Here is an 18,773-nt window from a genome sequence, read left to right as displayed (position 1 = left end):
ACTTCCATAACTATTATTTGGCATGTTTAGATGCATAGATACAGCACTATATGATAGATACTGTAGATAGATATGACACTATATAATAGATAGATAAATAGATAAGATACTATATAATAGAGAGATAGAGACATGACACTATATAGTAAATAGATAGATAGACAAGACAGTATATGATAGATAGATAGATAGATAGATAGATAAGACACTATTTTATAGATAGATAGAGACATGACACTATATAATAGATAGATAGATAGACAAGACACTATATGATAGATAGATAGATAGATAGATAAGACAATATATAATAGATAGATAGATAAGACACTATATAATAGATAGATAGATAGATAGATAAGACACTATATAATAGATAGATAGATAGATAGATAGATAGATAGATAGATAGATAGATAGATAGATAGATAGATACAGCACTATATAATAGATAGCAAAATACCCGCGCTTCGCAGCGGAGAAGTAGTGTGTTAAAGAGGTTATGTAAACATATATATACATATACATATATACATATATATACATATCTACATATACACATATCTACATATACATATATACATACATACATAGTGCGTTGTAACACGGGCTGTGATTGTTACATGGGAGGGAGACGACAAATCACAGCTTCCCGCTTTCTAAGCGGGCCTGTGATTGGTGCTTTGACGGATGCCCAGATCCCACAGTATGTCCCCTTAGGAGAGGCGTTAGGCAAGTGTAATTGAATAGCGGTGCTGCAAGTTTAGCTTTACACCTGTTTTTAAGGCTTATTGACTGAAAGGGGCTTTCATGAAAAAACTTAGGGCTTTGCTACAGGATACACCCTCCACAAGTTAAGGAAGTAAAAATAAAGGTATATATTTCTGTTTTATTTAAACCTTTTAAGTTTGTATGCGGGTGGTATGGTGGCGCAGTGAAAGGTGCCAGTTAGGAGACCCGGGTTTGCTTCCCTGCGTGGAGTTTGAATGTTCTCCCCGTGTCTGTCTGGGTTTCCTCCGGGTACTCCAGTTTCCTCCCACAGTCCAAAGACATGCAGGTTAGGTGCATTGGCGATTCTAAATTGTCCCTGGTGTGTGGGTGTGTGTGGGTGTCTGCGCCCTGCGGTGGGCTGGCACCTTGCCCGGGGTTTGTTTCCTGCCTTGTGCCCTGTGTTGGCAGGGAGTGGCTCCTGTACTTAGGATATAGCGGGTTGGATAATGGATGGATGGACATTTGTATGCATAGCCCCATTTGCCTGTTTTCGTTTTTTTTCATTCTTCAGTAATATTTCAGCAAACCCGGAGCTTGTCAGTTCAAATCCTGGTACTGACACCACTGTGTGACCCTGAGGAAGTCACTCCACCTGCCTGTGCTGCAAAAAACAAAAGTAATGTAACAAATTGTACCTCAGATGTTGCAAGTTGCTGGAATAAAGGCATAAGTCAAATAGATAAATATGTATTATACACATAGGAACTATTCATTTATTTTCAGTTAAGTCATCTGCAGCAAACCTTTATAAATGAGGGTTTCTCCTTTTTAGATAGTGCAAACTGTTTCTTCTTCATTGAGGTTTTCTCTTGGAGATCTTTTTTCATTTCATTGAAAATTAAAGCAGCAGCTGCCAAAATATGTAGCTTTCTTATTCATTTTTCAACATTGTGTAAAATAACTTTATAAAGTACTGTAACATAAAAGGTTTAAATACTGGTTATCCTTTTACACTAAAATATTACTAAAGAGATACAAAAAAAGTAAAATGCATATGTTGTTTTTCTTTAAGGAGATTAAATATTACTGAAGAAAGAAAAAAAAAACTAAAACAGCCAAATGGGGCTATACATACGAACTTAAAAGGTTTAAATAAAACAGAAATATATACTTTTATTTTTACTTGCTTAACTTGTGGAGGGTGTATCCTGTAGCAAAGCCCTAACTTTTTTCGTGAAAGCCCGTTTCAGTCAATAAGTCTTAAAAAGAGGTGTAAAGATATTGACAATAAGCTACGCAAACCCACCAAGACATGCAATCGTTTAAATCAAGGCGCGAGTCGAAAAACACCATCCCATACTATTAGTTAACGATTAACACATTTCTATATGTATTGTAAGCATACAATGCAACTTATAATATGTTGTGCTTATTTATCTGGTGTACCGACATTTTTGCGCGTTTAATGGCTGAAATCCAATGTGGTTTGTGCCCTTCAGAATGAAAACAGTTTGCATTTACCTTTGTAATAAAAGGCGAGCTTTTAAGCCTGAGAAATCACCCCGTAAATGCACACGTTTAATTGCACATGTGTTAATATGTATGCTTACACACTGTTTCTTCTTCATTGAGGTTTTCTCTAGCATGTAGATCAGGGTAATTACATTCACAGCATTAGCAGTCTGAATCACAATCTGATTGTATGGGTGGTTACCTACCAGGTAATGCTTATGGTTGGCCAGCAAGTCAGCTAACATCAGCCACGGTGCCTTCAGTTGTGAGAAGCAGATCATAGAATGATTGAAATAGTTTACTGTCAAATAATGCAGAGTACGCAACACGTGTTTCGCCCTAATTCTTGGCTCATCAGGCGTACACACTCACTGCACTCGCTTACGGGAATCGAACCTCGGCGCTAGAGGCGAAGACCCTAACATTTCGCCATGGTGTGTGGTTCGTTTATTTGACAGCATGTAGATCGGGGTAATTACATTCACGGTTGCTTCGGAATAGTTCGGGTATTAGCATGTGGTCACGTAGGGATAATAGAGAAAGAGAGAGAGAGGTTAGGAGTACGCGCTGATACAGCGCATTGCCTCACCTACAAAAAAAGGCAGTGTGTTCTGTGGTTACTCTCTCAGGTGGGCATTAGCATATCATAATCTGGTAGATCAATAGTGAGAGTTTTCCGCTTTCGACTTGGACAACAGACAGTATAAAATACCATAAATTATACAGTAAAATCCAGTCCTGACAGTATATACGGTAATAAAAACAAAAACACAACTTTAAAAATAAAAATAAATTAACAAACAATGAAGACTAACTAATGTGTTTGTCTTGCGGTCTTGTATGTATGAAACAGGACAATAGATGTTGGCACTGTATCTGATCGTGTTCAGTTCTTACGGGAAAGCGTTCCCCAGGTGGGGAGAAAAGCACATGCCCGTGATATCTGTGGCAATCAGCAGCTACCCTCTAAAACACACGTAGCTCTGATCTCTCTCTCAAAAAACGTTAAACATTACTCCTTAACAATCTGTAGATGATAATGTCTGTTGAACACACAGGTATCGCTAGCTAAGCGGAGGCAAGGTGCACTGCAACACGTGGCGAGACGTGGAGTAACTGGAACAGAGGCTGGCGAGTGAATGAGGAAGGCCCTGCCCCCATGGTATGAGCCCACAGCCACTCTGTTGGATTTGCATAAATACATCGATACCGCAAGTGAACTATGATACTTAGTGTGACTATTTGAGACTTACTTTTCTGTTCAGGTACCCATTTCCTTTATGTAATCCGCGGATTCTCCGCTATGTTTTGTTTGTTTATTACGATTATAGTTAGTTATTGATTCCCTTCTTTAGCTGACTGTCTGCTCATATAAGGCGCTCCGCTTTTTTTTTTTTTTTGAACAGGTTTGATTCATCCAAGTGATTACTCGGGCTCCGTTCATTCACTTCATGTGAGCCGCTCTCTCGCTTCTTATTCTTTCGCTGCCTCCTCAATTGTGTAATGAATGTTTTCTTCAGCGCTCTTTCGCGCTCTTCCTTGTTTTCTACGTACTGCCTTCACAGTCAGTTCACGTGATTACGTGGGAGGCGTGATGACGTGACACGCAACTCTGTCTCCTACGGCCGTCTTGCTGCCTTCCATTACAGTATATGGACAAAAAAGAGGTTCCAGTTATGACCGTTATGCGTAGAATTTCGAAATGAAACCTGCCTAACTTTTGTAAGTAAGCTGTAAGGAATAAGCCTGCCAAATTTCAGCCTTCTACCTACACGGGAAGTTGGAGAATTAGTGATGAGTGAGTGAGTGAGTGAGTGAGTCAGTCAGTCAGTGAGGGCTTTGCCTTTTATTAGTATAGATAGATAGATAGATAGATACAGCATTATATAATAGATAGATAGATAGATAGATAGATAGATAGATAGATAGATAGATACAGCACTATATAATAGATAGATAGATAGATAGATAGATAGATAGATAGATAGATAGATAGATAGATAGATAGATAGATAGATAGATAGATAGATAGATAGATAGATAGATAGATAGATACAGCACTATATACAGCTGCCCCGACCTGACACAGACAGGCAGAGACACGAGTTTAGCAGAACACACTTTTATTTACAAGTGGGGAATTGCTTTTTTCCCTCACTCCCCAAAGCAGCACAGTACAATACAGCACTAAATACACGTTCCCTTCTTCCTTCTTTTCCTCTCCTTTCCTCCTCCACTCCTCCATGGTCAAGCTTCGTCCCTCTATCTCACGATTCTGGCTTTCCGAATGGAGTGAGGTGGCTCCTTTTATGTTACGCTTGGGAGTGCTCCAGGTGGCTCATCAGGGTTAACTGGATTCACCTTCAGGTGTGATGTAAACCCATGGAACCCAACAGGGCTGTGCAAATCTCCAACTCCCAGCGTGTCCTGCTGGAACCCACCCAAGAGGGCTGCTTTCTATCATCTCGGGGAAGGTCATGCCTTGTGGATGCTCTCTCCTGGACCTTCTATCCAGCTGGCATCCAAAATGATTACCTGATGCCAGGTGATGGCTGTGGCTGTCCATCACAATAGATAGATAGATAGATAGATAGATAGATAGATAGATAGATAGATAGATAGATAGATAGATAGATAGATAGATAGATAGATAGATAGAACTTTTTTTGTCCCCATATGATTTGACTTCACAGAGCACAGAGCTGGACAAAATGAGGTTCAGTTCATAAAAAAAGGCTGAATCAAGCAATGTCTGTTATGATTGGTGTACAGTATTTGAATATTTGAGTGCCCTCTCAGGGTTGGTGGCGAGATCCTGCCCCAAGTGGAGGAGTTCAAGTATCTCGGGGTCTTGTTCACGAGTGAGGGAAAAATGGAGCGTGAGATCGACAGGCGGATCGGTGCGGCATCCGCAGTAATGCGGGCGCTGCATCGGTCTGTCGTGGTGAAAAAGGAGCTGAGCCGCAAGGCGAAGCTCTCAATTTACCAGTCAATCTATGTTCCTACCCTCACCTATGGTCATGAGCTATGGGTAGTGACCGAAAGAACGAGATCGCTAATACAAGCGGCTGAAATGAGTTTCCTCCGCAGGGTGTCTGGGCTTTCCCTTAAAGATAGGGTGAGAAGCTCAGTCATCCGGGAGGGGCTCAGAGTAGAGCCGCTGCTCCTCCGCATCGAGAGGAGTCAGATGAGGTGGCTTGGGCATCTGATCAGGATGCCTCCTGGACGCCTCCCTGGTGAGGTGTTCCAGGCACGTCTAACCGGGAGGAGGCCCCGGGGAAGACCCAGGACACGTTGGAGGGACTATGTCTCTCGGCTGGCCTGGGAACGCCTTGGGATTCTCCCGGAAGAGCTAGAAGAAGTGGCCGGGGAGAGGGAAGTCTGGGCATCTCTGCTCAAGCTGCTGCCCCCGCGACCCGACCTCGGATAAGCGGGAGACAATGGATGGATGGATATTTGAATACTTGGCTGACAAATACTTTAGGGGAAACTGTCAAGGGGTTCCCATTCAGCTAATTTTGTTATGAAGTGGGGGTTTTCTCCAAAAGGCTTTACAGGCCAGGCCTCCCATTGAACTTAAAGGAACACTCTACTCCAAAATGATATTTTTTCTAAATGTTACTTACTCCTTGTACTTTGTAGCAGTGGCTGAGATAAAATTTTAATGTCATGTTTTCATGCAAATTGGAGAGAAAAAAGTTTATGATATAATAAAAGCCAATAGTGACCAATGCCGTACAATGGCAAACAATGTGAAAATTGACCATGAATAAAAGAAAAAACAAAACAAAACTCACGTTACTTGTGTCACATAATTCCCCAAGAACACTGAAATGGATTAAGAAGGTTTGACAATGTTACTTTATATTAGCTGGGACAGTAGACATCTACAGTTTCAACTTTTGGAATATGGTCAAAATGTAGTGGTTGGTAGTGATTGATTGGTGTTACACAATCATTTAATTAATTATCAGTGTTGGCTTTGGCAATGACAGAAATTAAATAAAAATCTAGTAAGATGCCCACCCAGGGGTGCCAAATTATTATTATTATCTTTTGGTATTTGGTACACTGTATGAATCCATCCATCCATCCATTATCCAACCCATATATCCTAACACAGGGTCACGGGGGTCTGCTGGAGCCAAACACAGGGCGAAAGACAGGAAACAAACTCCGGGCAGGGCGCCAGCCCACCACAGGGCACACACACACACACTAGGGAAATTTAGAATCGCCAATGCACCTAACCTGCATGTCTTTGGATTGTGGGAGGAAACCCACTCAAACACGGGGAGAACATGCGAGGCAGCAGCGCTACCCACTGCGCCACTGTGCCACCCCTGGATGAATCCCTGAGGGGTAATTGACTCTAATTATCTCTGACCTGCTCTGCATGTGTATTGCGCCAACGTTTTTGAATTCTATTTTCTCTTTGTCTTTTATTTCCGGCCCCGGCCCCGGTTAAATCTCTTTGCACAAAGTCTCGTCTCGCAGGACTTGAAAGTATTCCTCTGAAAAAGTCACGTCTCGTCCCAGGATTTTTTTATATAATAGAGAGATACAGTATATATTTATTTATATATAAAGCAGGAAAAATCAGTCTTTTAGATAATTGTGTGCAGCACTGTGCGTGTTTGCATATCCTAATTGTTTTCTGGCTTAATATTAAATTAATGAATGCATCTACTGCGGTGGGTTGACACCCTGCCCGGGATTGGTTCCTGCCTTGTGCCCTGTGTTGGCTGGGATTGGCTTCAGCACACCCCCGTGACCCTGTGTTTAGATTCAGCGGGTTGGAAAATGGATGGATGGATGGATGAATGCATCTACCAAAATGTATTAGAATAGAAGTATCCATTTGCATTTGGAAATGTGGAGGAGTAAAAGTGAAAGAAGATGAAAATTTAATAGTAAAGTAATATTGAGTTATTCTCAAAACATGCTCAAGTTGAGTGATGACGTATTTCTACTTTGTTACTATACAACACTGCTTGAACATTACAGGCTATATTCTTTCTCAACTAGTAGTTCTCAATGGAGTTTTTCAATGTAATTTGCTAATTACTCTGTAAATTAATGCCCGTTGTTTTTCATCAAACAATTTATCTGCAGCTCCCATCCATCCATCCATCCATTTTCCAACCCGCTGAATATGCAGCTCCCGTTAAGATTAAACATTTTAAACCTGTTACGATACATTGCTTTTGAGCGGCTCACAGCCATCACTCACCTTTGACAGGTCATTCATTCATTATGTCTTTTTCTACAGTCCATGTTTGTAATGTCAGCTTTCTTCTCCTTTTGTCCACTCCCATTTAGGGGTCACCACAGTGGATCATCCGTCTCCATCTATCTCTGTCTTTTATTTCCGACGCCAGACACCAGATAAAAGTCCAATATGACTTTATTTTATAATAATAATGTGCACCAAGCACTCTACACTCCACTATACTCATATAATAAACAAATCAATAATCAATAATAATATCTTCCACACTCCCAGATGCGTTGCCACCCTTCCACCCAGCTCAGCTCAACGTCCGGGATTTCCCACAATCCTCTTATAGTCCTTGACCCGGAAGTGGTTCTGTCCCTCAATCCATGTGACTTTCTATCACTTCCAGGTCAGGTAAAAACTTCTCCTTTTCTTCAGCCCGGAAGTACTGTATATCATTTCTTCCGTTCCCGTGACTTGGAAATACTTCCGGGCTATACGGAAAGCATAAATCCCTGGGCGTCCCTGCAGCGACTCCTGGCAGCCCCCATGGTATCCAGCAGGGCTGTGAAGAAAAATTCCAAGGACCATGATTCCCTGCTTGCATTTGGGGCACCTCCATACTGCAAGGAGGGCTCCATCTGGCGGCTTGGAGGTGTTGGCCGGAATATATGGCCGGCAATCCCTCACACCTCATTTTTTTTTTGCTCATCTTATGTGAATGTTCTTCCTTTTTTTATTTACAGTTAAATGGAAAAAGCAGAAACTAACCCTCCACGGACACGGAAGACGAGTAGAGTTGAGCAAGTTGTAGGACGATGGCTCCGTCGCTCAAGAGACAACACTCCAAGGTGAATACAAGTGTATCCTTTTGAACTACTTACTTGAATTTTAAAAGAATTTGTTCAGTTAGTGAAGAGATTCTTAGATCCAGGCAATGTTTAAGTACACGTTCAGGTCACGCTCATATTGCCATTTTGTTTGTCCAGCTGTAACTTTTACCCGACTCCTGAATCCGCTTACTGCAATTCGAGTTGTAGGATTCAAAAGGCCAACCTGGAGAGAAGCCCAAGTAGAGGGCACACTCATTCGACACCAACATACTGTATTTGGGATAAAGAAAGAAGACAAAGTCTGTTCTATTTTTGGATTTTAAAGTATTCACTTTATTATTACTTTTATTTTCTGATTGTCAGTCTACTGTGTCTACATCGAAACATTTTTATTGCAAATTATTGTATTTTACTGTTCTACATCAGCTCAAAATTCACCTTTTTGAAATAAGTTTACCATTTTCGAAAAATTGTTAGATACACAGATAGATAGAAAGAAGGGTGGCACAGTGGCGCAGTGGGTAGCGCTGCTGCCTCGCAGTTAGGAGACCCGGGTTCGCTTCCCTGGTCCTCCCTGCGTGGAGTTTGCATGTTCTCCCTGTGTCTGTGTGGGTTTCCTCCCACAGTCCAAAGACATGCGGGTTAGGTGCATTGGTGATCCTGAATTGTCCCTGGTGTGTGTGTGTGTGTGTGCCCTGCGGTGGGCTGGCGCCCTACCCGGGGTTTGTTTTCTGCCTTGCGTGACCCTGTAGTTAGGATATAGTGGGATGGATAGATAGATAGATGGATAGTGTGAAGCCAACCCGGATACAGACAAGCAGGACACAGGTTCAACACAACACCTGGTTTTATTTACAATTTTGTGCGCATGTCACCAGCACCAACGCACACAATCCAATCCCTTTTCAGCCGCCAGTCCATCCACCTCCAGTCCTCCTCAGGCTTTGTCTTCTTCCTCTTGACTCTGGCCATTGAATGGTGGGGACTGGCCCCCTTTTATAGGGCACCCGGAAGGACTCCAGGTGCCCAATGAGCTTCTTCCGGCCTGGCCAAATAAGGCCCTGGAAAGGACCATGCGCCCCCCCGGATGGTGGCTACGGGTTCCAGTGGGTTGAGCTCCCATGCTCATCAGCTGTGGCCCTGCTGGAAACCAAGGGGGCTGCCCTCTGTTGGCCCGGTGGAGAAACTGTCGTAAATATACTCTCACCCCTGGGCCTTCCACACTTTGGGCGTCCTGGCCAGGTAAGGGTAGATAAATAGATAGTTTATAAATAAATTGTGATTTTATGTTCCTCAAAGCTCAATAAACTTCTGTATTTACTGTAATTTGTAATTTGCTTTTGATTATTACAAAATATTAACCCAAGAAAGGCTACCCTGGCACTTTGATACGCTGAATTTAAAAAAATTCACAAATTTCTGCTTTCCAGATATGCTGTATACTGGGTTTTTGCTGTTTTATAATTAACTAATGAGACTCCCATCTAAACTTGTTTTTTTATACTGTAAAGAACTCAACAAACTAAGTATGGAAGATTAATAGTGTCAAAAGTTAATGTAATCCAATGTGTTAACTGCATATGCTTGTGGTGCATTTAATTTTGGTACAGTTTTATTATGTCGTCATTAAATACATACCATGCAAATTATCAATTGATTTTCAATATGGCATGAAATTTTCATGTCAGTTTAAAATGCATTACAAAAGCATACTGCATTTTAATTTATGTCCATAGATTCTATATTATAAGTAAAAGCATTTTGTGGAAAGCCAGCCCCCGGACACAGACAGACAGACAGACACCAGAATGTCCAAAACACACACGTTTATTATTCTCTAAGCACCACAATGCCGTATTACCAACAACTGTCTCTTGTCTCTTTTTCTCCTTCTCTGACCTCTACTGCCCTCCTCACAAGCTCCGTCTCCTTCCTCCCAACTCCGGCTTGTCTACTGGAGGGAGGTGGCCCCTTTTATAATAACTTGGATGGGCTCCAGGTGCTCCGTCCGACGACACTTCCTGTTGTGGTGGAAGTGTCAGATGAGCACCCGGAAGCACTTCAGGTGCCCCTGGGATTTCTTCCGCCAGCACTTCCTGGTGTGCCAGAAGTGCTGCCATCCAGGGTTCCATAACCGTCCGGACACCCCCTGGCGGTGGCCATGTCCTTCCAGTGGCCCCCAAGTAGACCAGGGCGGCTGCCCTCTCGTGGCCCAGGAAAGGTATCATCCCTCTCATGGACCGTCCAAATGTCCTGGCTGTGTAGGGTCCCCAGCTGTCTGGCACAATTGCAAACATATTTCATTTTGCTTAGTGGCTGCTCTTGCATTTTGATTCAAGACCACTGATTAGTCATGCCAAAACTGAATGTAATGTACACTACCAGTCAAAAGTTTTAGGACCCCTCAGGTTTTCCGGTTTGTCTTCAAATTTAATCAGTTGAAACGTATTGAATGACCTAAAAGGTAAAGAAAAGGTAAGCAGTAAACTGCCAGAAGTTAAAATTTTTAAAGTTTAGTTTAGCAAAAACAGGGAAAAAAAGTAAATTCCAGAATATTACAAATGAGCTTCCTTCAGGGAACAACTAATAAGTTACAAGCTACAGATATTCTGCAGCAGTTAGAGTAAATGAAGCCTTACAAGTTGAAACAGACAATTTGTACAGGTGTCCTAACTTCTGTTGATTACTTAAAAGCCCTCAGTGTGTCTTAAAGCAGAGCTGGAATAGACTGTGTCACTACACCCCCTCAAGTACTACTTAGATAATATTTCAGTGATAATGGCAATTAACAAATGAAATGAGAGCATTATTACCGTTAGAAGTATAAGCCTTTCAATTAGAGAAATTGCAAAAAAAAAATCAAAGTGTCAGTGAGTCCAGTGGCGTCCTACACAATCCAAAGGCAATTGGAAATTGGAAGAAAGTCTGATAGGAGGAGATCTGTCCGAGCCAAAGTAACAAGCAAAGTTTCTGAGAGTCACCAGCTTGTGGTTTGGGCGCCTCACAGCACAACAGCTTCAAGCACAGGTCGATAAAAGCAAATCTCAGTTTGTACTGTGAAGAGGAGACTTTGTGCTGCAGGTTTGACAGGGCGAGTGGCAGGAAGAAAGCCATTCCTTAAAGGACAAAATGGGGCCTTGAAATACCAGCTGTGGACTACTGCAGACTGGAAGGAAGTCTTAGGGACCGATGAATCAAAATTTGAAATCTTCAGTTCATCACGCAGGGTGTTTGTATGCTGTCGAGTTGGTGACAGGATGGTTCTTTAGTGTGTGGCACCAACTGTCAAACATGGAGGAGGAAGTGTGATGGTCTGGGGGTCTTTTACTGGAGGCACAGAGTGACTGACGTTCTGACTCAAAAGAATGTTATATGAGCAAAGGGTGGCTACTTTGATGAATCCAAAATTTGAATAAATTTTGTAAATTTAATGATTCCTTGACTTTTTTTATTTGCCATTGTTTATTTGTTCTATGTCTTGATTTCATGAAACATGAAGACATTAAACTGCATGCATTTCTATAAAAACTGAAAAAACTGAGGTGTTCTAAAAGTTTTGACCGGCAGTGTAGTTAACAGAATTTCATTTAATTTTGGCACAAATAATTTTCCATACATAAATTGTGACTCTTTAGTATTTCTTTAAGTCCAGGCATTCACTCTCATTTATTTAATAATATAATGAATAGGGTTTCCTCCGGGGGCTCCGGTTTCCTCCCACATTCCAAAGACATGCAGGTTAGGTGGATTGGCAATTCTAAATTGGCCCTAGTGTGTGCTTGGTGTGTGGGTGTGTTTGTGTGTGTCCTGCGGTGGGTTGGCACCCTGCCCAGGATTGGTTCCTGCCTTGTGCCCTGTGTTGGCTGGGATTGGCTCCAGCAGACCCCCGTGACCCTGTGTTCGGATTCAGCGGGTTGGAAAATGAATGGATGGATGGATGAATAGGCCCATGATACCACTTTCCATGTCCTTCCGGAGAGCCGTTTTGTTTCTCCAAAGAGATGGCTGCAGTCGTCTCGGGATAACGTTAAGTGAACTGCCTTCCGCCTTAGCCTGTGTCCTTTCACAACCCACTATCATTGGTCCACGTGATTCCACAGAAGGGGTGGTCCTAAAATTCTCCCTTAAGTTTAGGGTCCATGGTGATCTCCGTGAATTTTTAGCTTTCCTTCCTAGGTGTGCGTTAATAAATATTTTAGCTGCATTTATCCAAATAGTTCAAAGCAGCTCTAAATGCAGCTACTTGAAAGGTATTTCAGCAGTTAGTGTGACTCATTGTACAAACAACAAAACTTCACAGTCCAAGTGTCTTTGTTTTAAAAATTTTAGTGAAATTCAAAGCAAAGAGTTCACATAAAAAATAAGGAAAAATTAGATAATACACACAAAAAAAGAAACACTTTTCACCTATGATGTTCTTTTTGATGCTTAAATGTCTAGGTCATATTTCTTAAGGTTTCTATGTGCACATTAGGACCGTACTTGTGTAGCTTAATACTAGTGTAATAGTAACATATACGCTGTACATATTTACTATCTGAAAATGATATTCCCTGTCTTAAGAATAAGTCATAGACATCATAAAGGTTTAGGGCAGCCACCCATATATTGTTTCCTGGCTACAAAAAGTGTGAAATAAGCACAATGTGCAAAACAGAACTGACTGGCCTTGAGAAATGGCCATTTTAAGCAAGAGTAGGGGAAATGACATCACTGGCTCCGGTACTGGAAGTGATATCATCGAGACCAGAAGTGACGTCAGCGGTGGCACCAGATCCGGAAATGCCATCATTGTTACTGCTGAATACCGGAAATGACGTCTTCGTGACCAGAAGTGACATCATCATGACCTTAACTGACATTATCGTTGGCACCGGAACCGGAAGTGATGTCATTGTTGGCACCAGAATCAAGCGGGATTTCCCTGGAATGGTCTGCAAGAGACTGAGAGAGACAGTCAGCACACTCCGACTCCCCCCTGGTCTGGTGTAGAATTACTATTATTTAGGCCCCTTTAGCTGTTTCCCATGCGCACGTGTGTGACAGTCCCTAACTCCTTTCTGTCTAACACTTCATGTTTCTTTCTGGCTGTGTACAATTTGAGACCACTGTATTGCCACATAAGGTTGTAGTTGAACATTAAGAATATTCCATTACTTTGTTAGCTTATCAGGGTAAAAGCAGAATCTTCCACTATCTAAGTGAAAGTTGCATTCTATTCAAATTCAGACTAAACAAACACCTATTTGAATGTACAATTAATATTAACTTAAGAACTCTTACTAAAATTATTATGATTATGAATAATAATTAGCTACTGTTATGCAGGGAGATTCACTCGAAAGAGGTCCTGGATAATCTGTTGTAAGTCCCATTAGAATTAAGCAATCTGAACCAAAAAAATACGCTACATACCTTGATGTATGTGTAATCGATTGGATTGCATGCAATGCTGGACGTGGTTTCTGTTTTCAGCCAGACACATTTCGACGAAGTGCTCGATGTTCTTGAATGTATTGGCAAGCGTCTCGGGGGGAATAGCAGCAATTTCACATTGGATGTTTTCCTTCAAATCTTCCACAGTGCGAAGCTTGTTCCGATAGACTTTTCCTTTGAGCATACCCCAAAGGAAGAAGTCTGGTGGTGTCAGATCCAGCGACTGTGGTGGCTAAAGCCCCTTTGAAATTACTCTGTTGCCGAAGAACGACTCAGGTTCTGCCATGCTCCTTGCTGATGTGTGACACGTTGCTCCATCTTGCTCGAAGTAACCTTTGTGAGACTTGCCCGGACACCACCAGACGGACACCGCATCTTTATCAAAAGACGTTGGTTTTCTTCTCCAGCACAACACACAACTCAGTCCTGCACAACACTCTGTGCTTCTCGCCCCAATCACCGTTACTCCGGGCCTTTCTCTCTCTGTCCGTGGGCCATCTGTCCTCTTTCTCCAGGAGCTTCGTCCTGCTCCTGCTCCCGACTCCAGCTCCCTGATTGGAGGAAGGCGGCCCCTTTTATTCCTACCCAGATGAGCTCCTGGTGCTCTGCCTGATGTCACTTCCTGGTGTGGCGGAAGTGTTAGGAGAGCACCTGGAAGCACTCCGGGTGACCCTGGAAGGATCAACGTCCATGGGTATGGCGGAAGTAAATATGTCCTGGGCTCCATGAGGTTCAGGGCGCCCCCTGGCGGTGGATATGGGGCCTAACGGGCTTGAGCCTCCCTGCTCCCCTTCCGTGGGCCTCTTCTAATCCAGGGCGGTTGCCCCCTCGTGGCCAGGAGGACGAATACGCCACGACCCGGTCCTTCCAGGCGTCCCAGCCGGGTCTGACCCCCGGCCTCGTATGACACCTTCCATTAACTCACGATCATTCAGTTGATTCTGAAATCACTTAAACAAATTGTTGACCCAATAGGTTTGCACCATAAAGACGCACAGATCAATACTGTACACCACCATCCTGATGAGAAGTCGAGTGGCTGCTGAGTGGAGGGGTATGGGCAGTGGGCATCCAGAAGTTGCAAACAGAGGTTAAACGTTGCAATGCTTTCCAGCACCTACCTCATCACTCTGACGCAGGGGCATCCCAGCTTGTTCAAAGCTCCATATACTGAGGAGCACATTGCACGTTGTTTCGTTCAGATTGCTTTGTCCTAGCATGAGTTGTTACAGAATATTTGGGGCCTCTTTCGAGTGAATCTCCCTGTATAACAATGTCTTTGGACTTTAGACATAGAAAGCACCAATAACAACGCGTCATTATAGCAGCTATTTCGTCAGCCAAGTACTGCTACATATGATGATCTTAACAAAGCTTTGTAATTGACTAATAGTTACACTGTAGCAAGTCCCTAAAGCCGCTATTCTAAAGTGTTACTAGTAAGATATATTATACAGAATAACTTAAATATTGTGTGAATCATTGCTATTTATCCTGTAAAAGATGACATAATAAGAGTTATTTGTTTATTATTTTGTGACAGCTATTACAACCGAGGAGACGAAAAAAGAATCTCCAGGAACCTGCATATTCCTTGTAAAATGAACCTCTGTCAGAAAACAGTACTTACAGTATTATTTCCTGAATTCATAGACTTGTTCATTTAGGCCAAATAGCAGATCCCAGTTCCTCCTGGACATGTTACAGTTCTGCTCATAAGTTTATAAACCCTGACAAAATTTATGAGATATTGGCCATTGTTTTGAAAATATAAGTAATTAAACAGAAAGCTTTCCTTTTAATTAGGGAGTGTGCTCTAGTAAAACAATTTATTACCACATAATTGTGTGTAAATGTTTTAAATCATAATGATAACTGAAATCACCCAAATGGGCCTGATCGAAACTTTGCATGTTGAGGCTGATAATTTACACACAAGCTGACACACACAGGTTCACATTAGGGGTGATTAAGGGAGAGTGTCCACACGTCTAACCTCTTTGATTGTAATCAGTGTCTGTGCATAAATAGTCAATTTAAATTTATGTAGAGCTGCGCTGACTTAGCTGGATACCAAGCCATAGGTAAAGCAGAAGAACTGTCAAAAGACCTGTGAGAAAAGGTCATTGAATTGTTTAATTCAGTAAAAGGATTTAAAAAGATATCTAGAGATCTGAAAGTGCCTGTCAGTACTGACTGTTCAAACTCTGATAAAAATGGGACAAGTTAGGGGTTTTGTCGTTACCAGGCCATGGTCAGGTAAACCAACCGTGATTTCAGCCTCAACTGCCAGGATCATTTGTCGAGATGCCAAGAAAAACCCACAAGATACTTCAGTGACTACATCAGAAAAAAAGTGAAGGTGCTGGAGTGGCCATCGCAGTCTCCTGACCTCAATATCACTGAGCCACTTTGGGGACATCTCAAACATGCAGTTTATACAAGACAACCCAAGAATTTACCGGACCTGGGGGCTTTTTGCCAAAAAGAATGGGCAGCTCTACTAGTGGAGAAAATCCAGGGCCTCATCCACAACGATCACAAAAGACTGCACACCATCATTGATGCTAAAGGGGGCAATAAACAGCAGTAAGAACTAAGGGTATACAAATTTTTGAACAGGGAGCATCTTGTTATTTTCCATATTGCTATGTTTTTGTCACATACGTGCGCTTAGGAGGCAGCCAACAAGCCCTAAGGTGAGTGATATACCACGAGATGAAGGGTTGATTTTGAGTACTAACATCTCTCTCTCTCTTTCATCAGACCCAAAGAAAACAAATAAGAATTTTTAATTACATCCACCATTTCCGGGTTTCCAAAATGGCCATTCCGTATCAGTTCCACTTTCGACTAAAAAAGATAATGTCAGCTTCCGTTCTTGCCATGTTGACGTCACTTCCAGCTCCAGATGATGACACCACTTCTGGCTCCTAATGATGATGTCACTTCCGGTCCCACCATGATGACATCATTTCTGGTCCTGCCATGATGACATCACTTCCAGCACACAGCAGTGATGTCATCTCCTGCCACATCACATCCCGTTGCCATTTTTTATGTATAAATACCACCTTCACAGTACTGTAAATTGTCACATGTTTTGGTTTATTAGCCAACTTTGATCCTAAATCTCTTCAAGTCTGACGGACATTATATGGGGAAACCACCCCAACTCTTTGACGTTTTACAGTCAAATTATTTCTTATTACAGTTTTCTTTAATGGTTGTGCTCTTCTGTGATGCCTTATAGTTTAACTTGGATTCCATTCAAAGCAAATGAAATGTGTTTTACCAGATCAGTCATCTTTTCTTTAAAATATAGTACACATCGTATAAATGCTGTCAGGGTATGTAAACTTACGACCACAACAAATACAGGTGGAATCCTGTTATAACAAAACTCACGGGACCATAAAAATATTTTGTTGTAACGGAAGTTTTGTTATAATGAATATGGGGAAAATACATATAGTATTGTGACTGGAGAGGCGCAAGGACAGCTCCGTATTGACTTCTATATTGAAATATTTTAGCAATTGTTTTAAAATTAAAAATGTAATTGTGTAACTGCAAGTTATGGTCAAGTAGCCATTGTATAATAGACTTCAATATATCTTCACATGCTTCCATCTTTGGCAAGTGACATTTTAGATAGTGTTATGCTGATTAAAATATGTTCCAAGATAAAGACATGCAACAGAAAAATGAACTGAATTAAGGATTAAACAAATACAATTGTTTTCTGAAATATTGATTTGTTATATTCTTTTTTCAGTTGTTTCATATTGATGTGTATTTGTAATGTGTAGTGTAATTGATAATTAAATGACTTCATGTACTTTAAGAAATTAATTGGTGACTTAAAGAAAGAAGCAGCTTTCTAAAAAGAAGCCATAGTAACTCTCCAAAGTTTTAACAATGTGATCACAACACAATAGGATTTTGTATTCAATGCTCTGCCCATCTGTGACAAGGAGGGGGAGATGTCCAAAGTGGGACATGTCAGAGGCATTGTTTTAGTTTGTATGAGCTTATGAGTCCATCCACCCCATGAAGAAAGCCTGGACTGTAAAGCACGTTTGAGAATGCAGTTTACGACTTAATTACCTGTATATCCTTTCTTTCTTTGCACATCCTTTGAAATGAGAAAAAACTGACAGAAAGAAAAATAAACTAGTTTTGGCGGAAAGGGAGGCTGCTGCTGACCTGGGCTAGAATGGGGGCTATGATTGAAGGAGTGTGTCAAAAAGCCATAGGATTCTTTTAAATTAAGGACACATCTCATCTCTCTCTCTCTCTCTCTCTCAGTAGCCATATTCAGACAGGCCATGCTGCCCGTTTCTGACATTCCATTTAAGGGCCAATACCGAACTACATCAGAGAAGATATTAGTCAGCATAATAAGACAGACCTGGTGGCCTACTACTGGGTTTTATTATTATTTTTTTTTACCAATATTCATTGTACTCTGCTATTTTGGGAATATTATCTACGATGTATAAACAAATGTGTAACTTTCCCTACTGCCTGTTCTGGTACTCTAATTGCCTGAGAAATAGCAGTTAATCCTGACAGTGTGGTAAGAGTATGGGATCTGGAGCATCTGTTATGGTCTATGTAATAAAGAGTCTAAAAAGGAAACTAGAGTCACTTTAAAACCTTACCATGACAAAAAAGATAGTCACAACAAGTTAAGTTTGGATCCAATTTTAAAATGAAGGTTTTGACATATAAAATCGTTGTAATCTCGGGAGTTCCTCCAAATAAAATCTCAACATGAAGCCTCCAAAGAAGCTAGGAAGCAGCACCTTAAAATGGGAAATATACTTTATAGCCTCAAAAACTGCTACAAATCTCCACAAGACGTAAAGTCACTGTTAACCTTGGGCTTGTGTAACATACATGGGCAAATGAAGAATCTTTGTAAAATGAAAAGATTTACTTTACAAGAACGCTCTTTAGCACAAGACGCACAGAGGAGCACAACATGCACAGAAGTTGTTGCCTTAAAAAAATAGCATTTGAGTGGCAAACAGGTTTGAAAAAACACAAATTCAAAT

At 41.5% G+C, this 18,773-nt stretch overlaps 2 protein-coding genes across 2 annotated transcripts in view; one reads left to right on the top strand and one right to left on the bottom strand.

Moving 5' to 3' along the window:
• Positions 1–18,773, bottom strand: part of LOC114654912 (baculoviral IAP repeat-containing protein 1-like) — an 828,238-nt gene that overhangs the window by 437,458 nt on the left and 372,007 nt on the right. The gene's annotated exons all lie outside the window — the stretch shown is intronic.
• LOC114654189 (FERM and PDZ domain-containing protein 1) overlaps positions 8,192–18,773 on the top strand; it is an 85,352-nt gene continuing 74,770 nt past the window's right edge. The window contains exon 1 of the mRNA XM_028804595.2: positions 8,192–8,292. Within this exon, the coding sequence (XP_028660428.2) occupies positions 8,192–8,292 (101 nt within the window). The remainder of the gene's footprint in view (positions 8,293–18,773) is intronic.

The sequence above is a fragment of the Erpetoichthys calabaricus genome, chromosome 7 (assembly GCF_900747795.2).
Source record: "Erpetoichthys calabaricus chromosome 7, fErpCal1.3, whole genome shotgun sequence".
Taxonomy (NCBI): Eukaryota; Metazoa; Chordata; class Cladistia; order Polypteriformes; family Polypteridae; genus Erpetoichthys; species Erpetoichthys calabaricus.
This window is presented reverse-complemented; position numbering and strand designations above follow the sequence as displayed.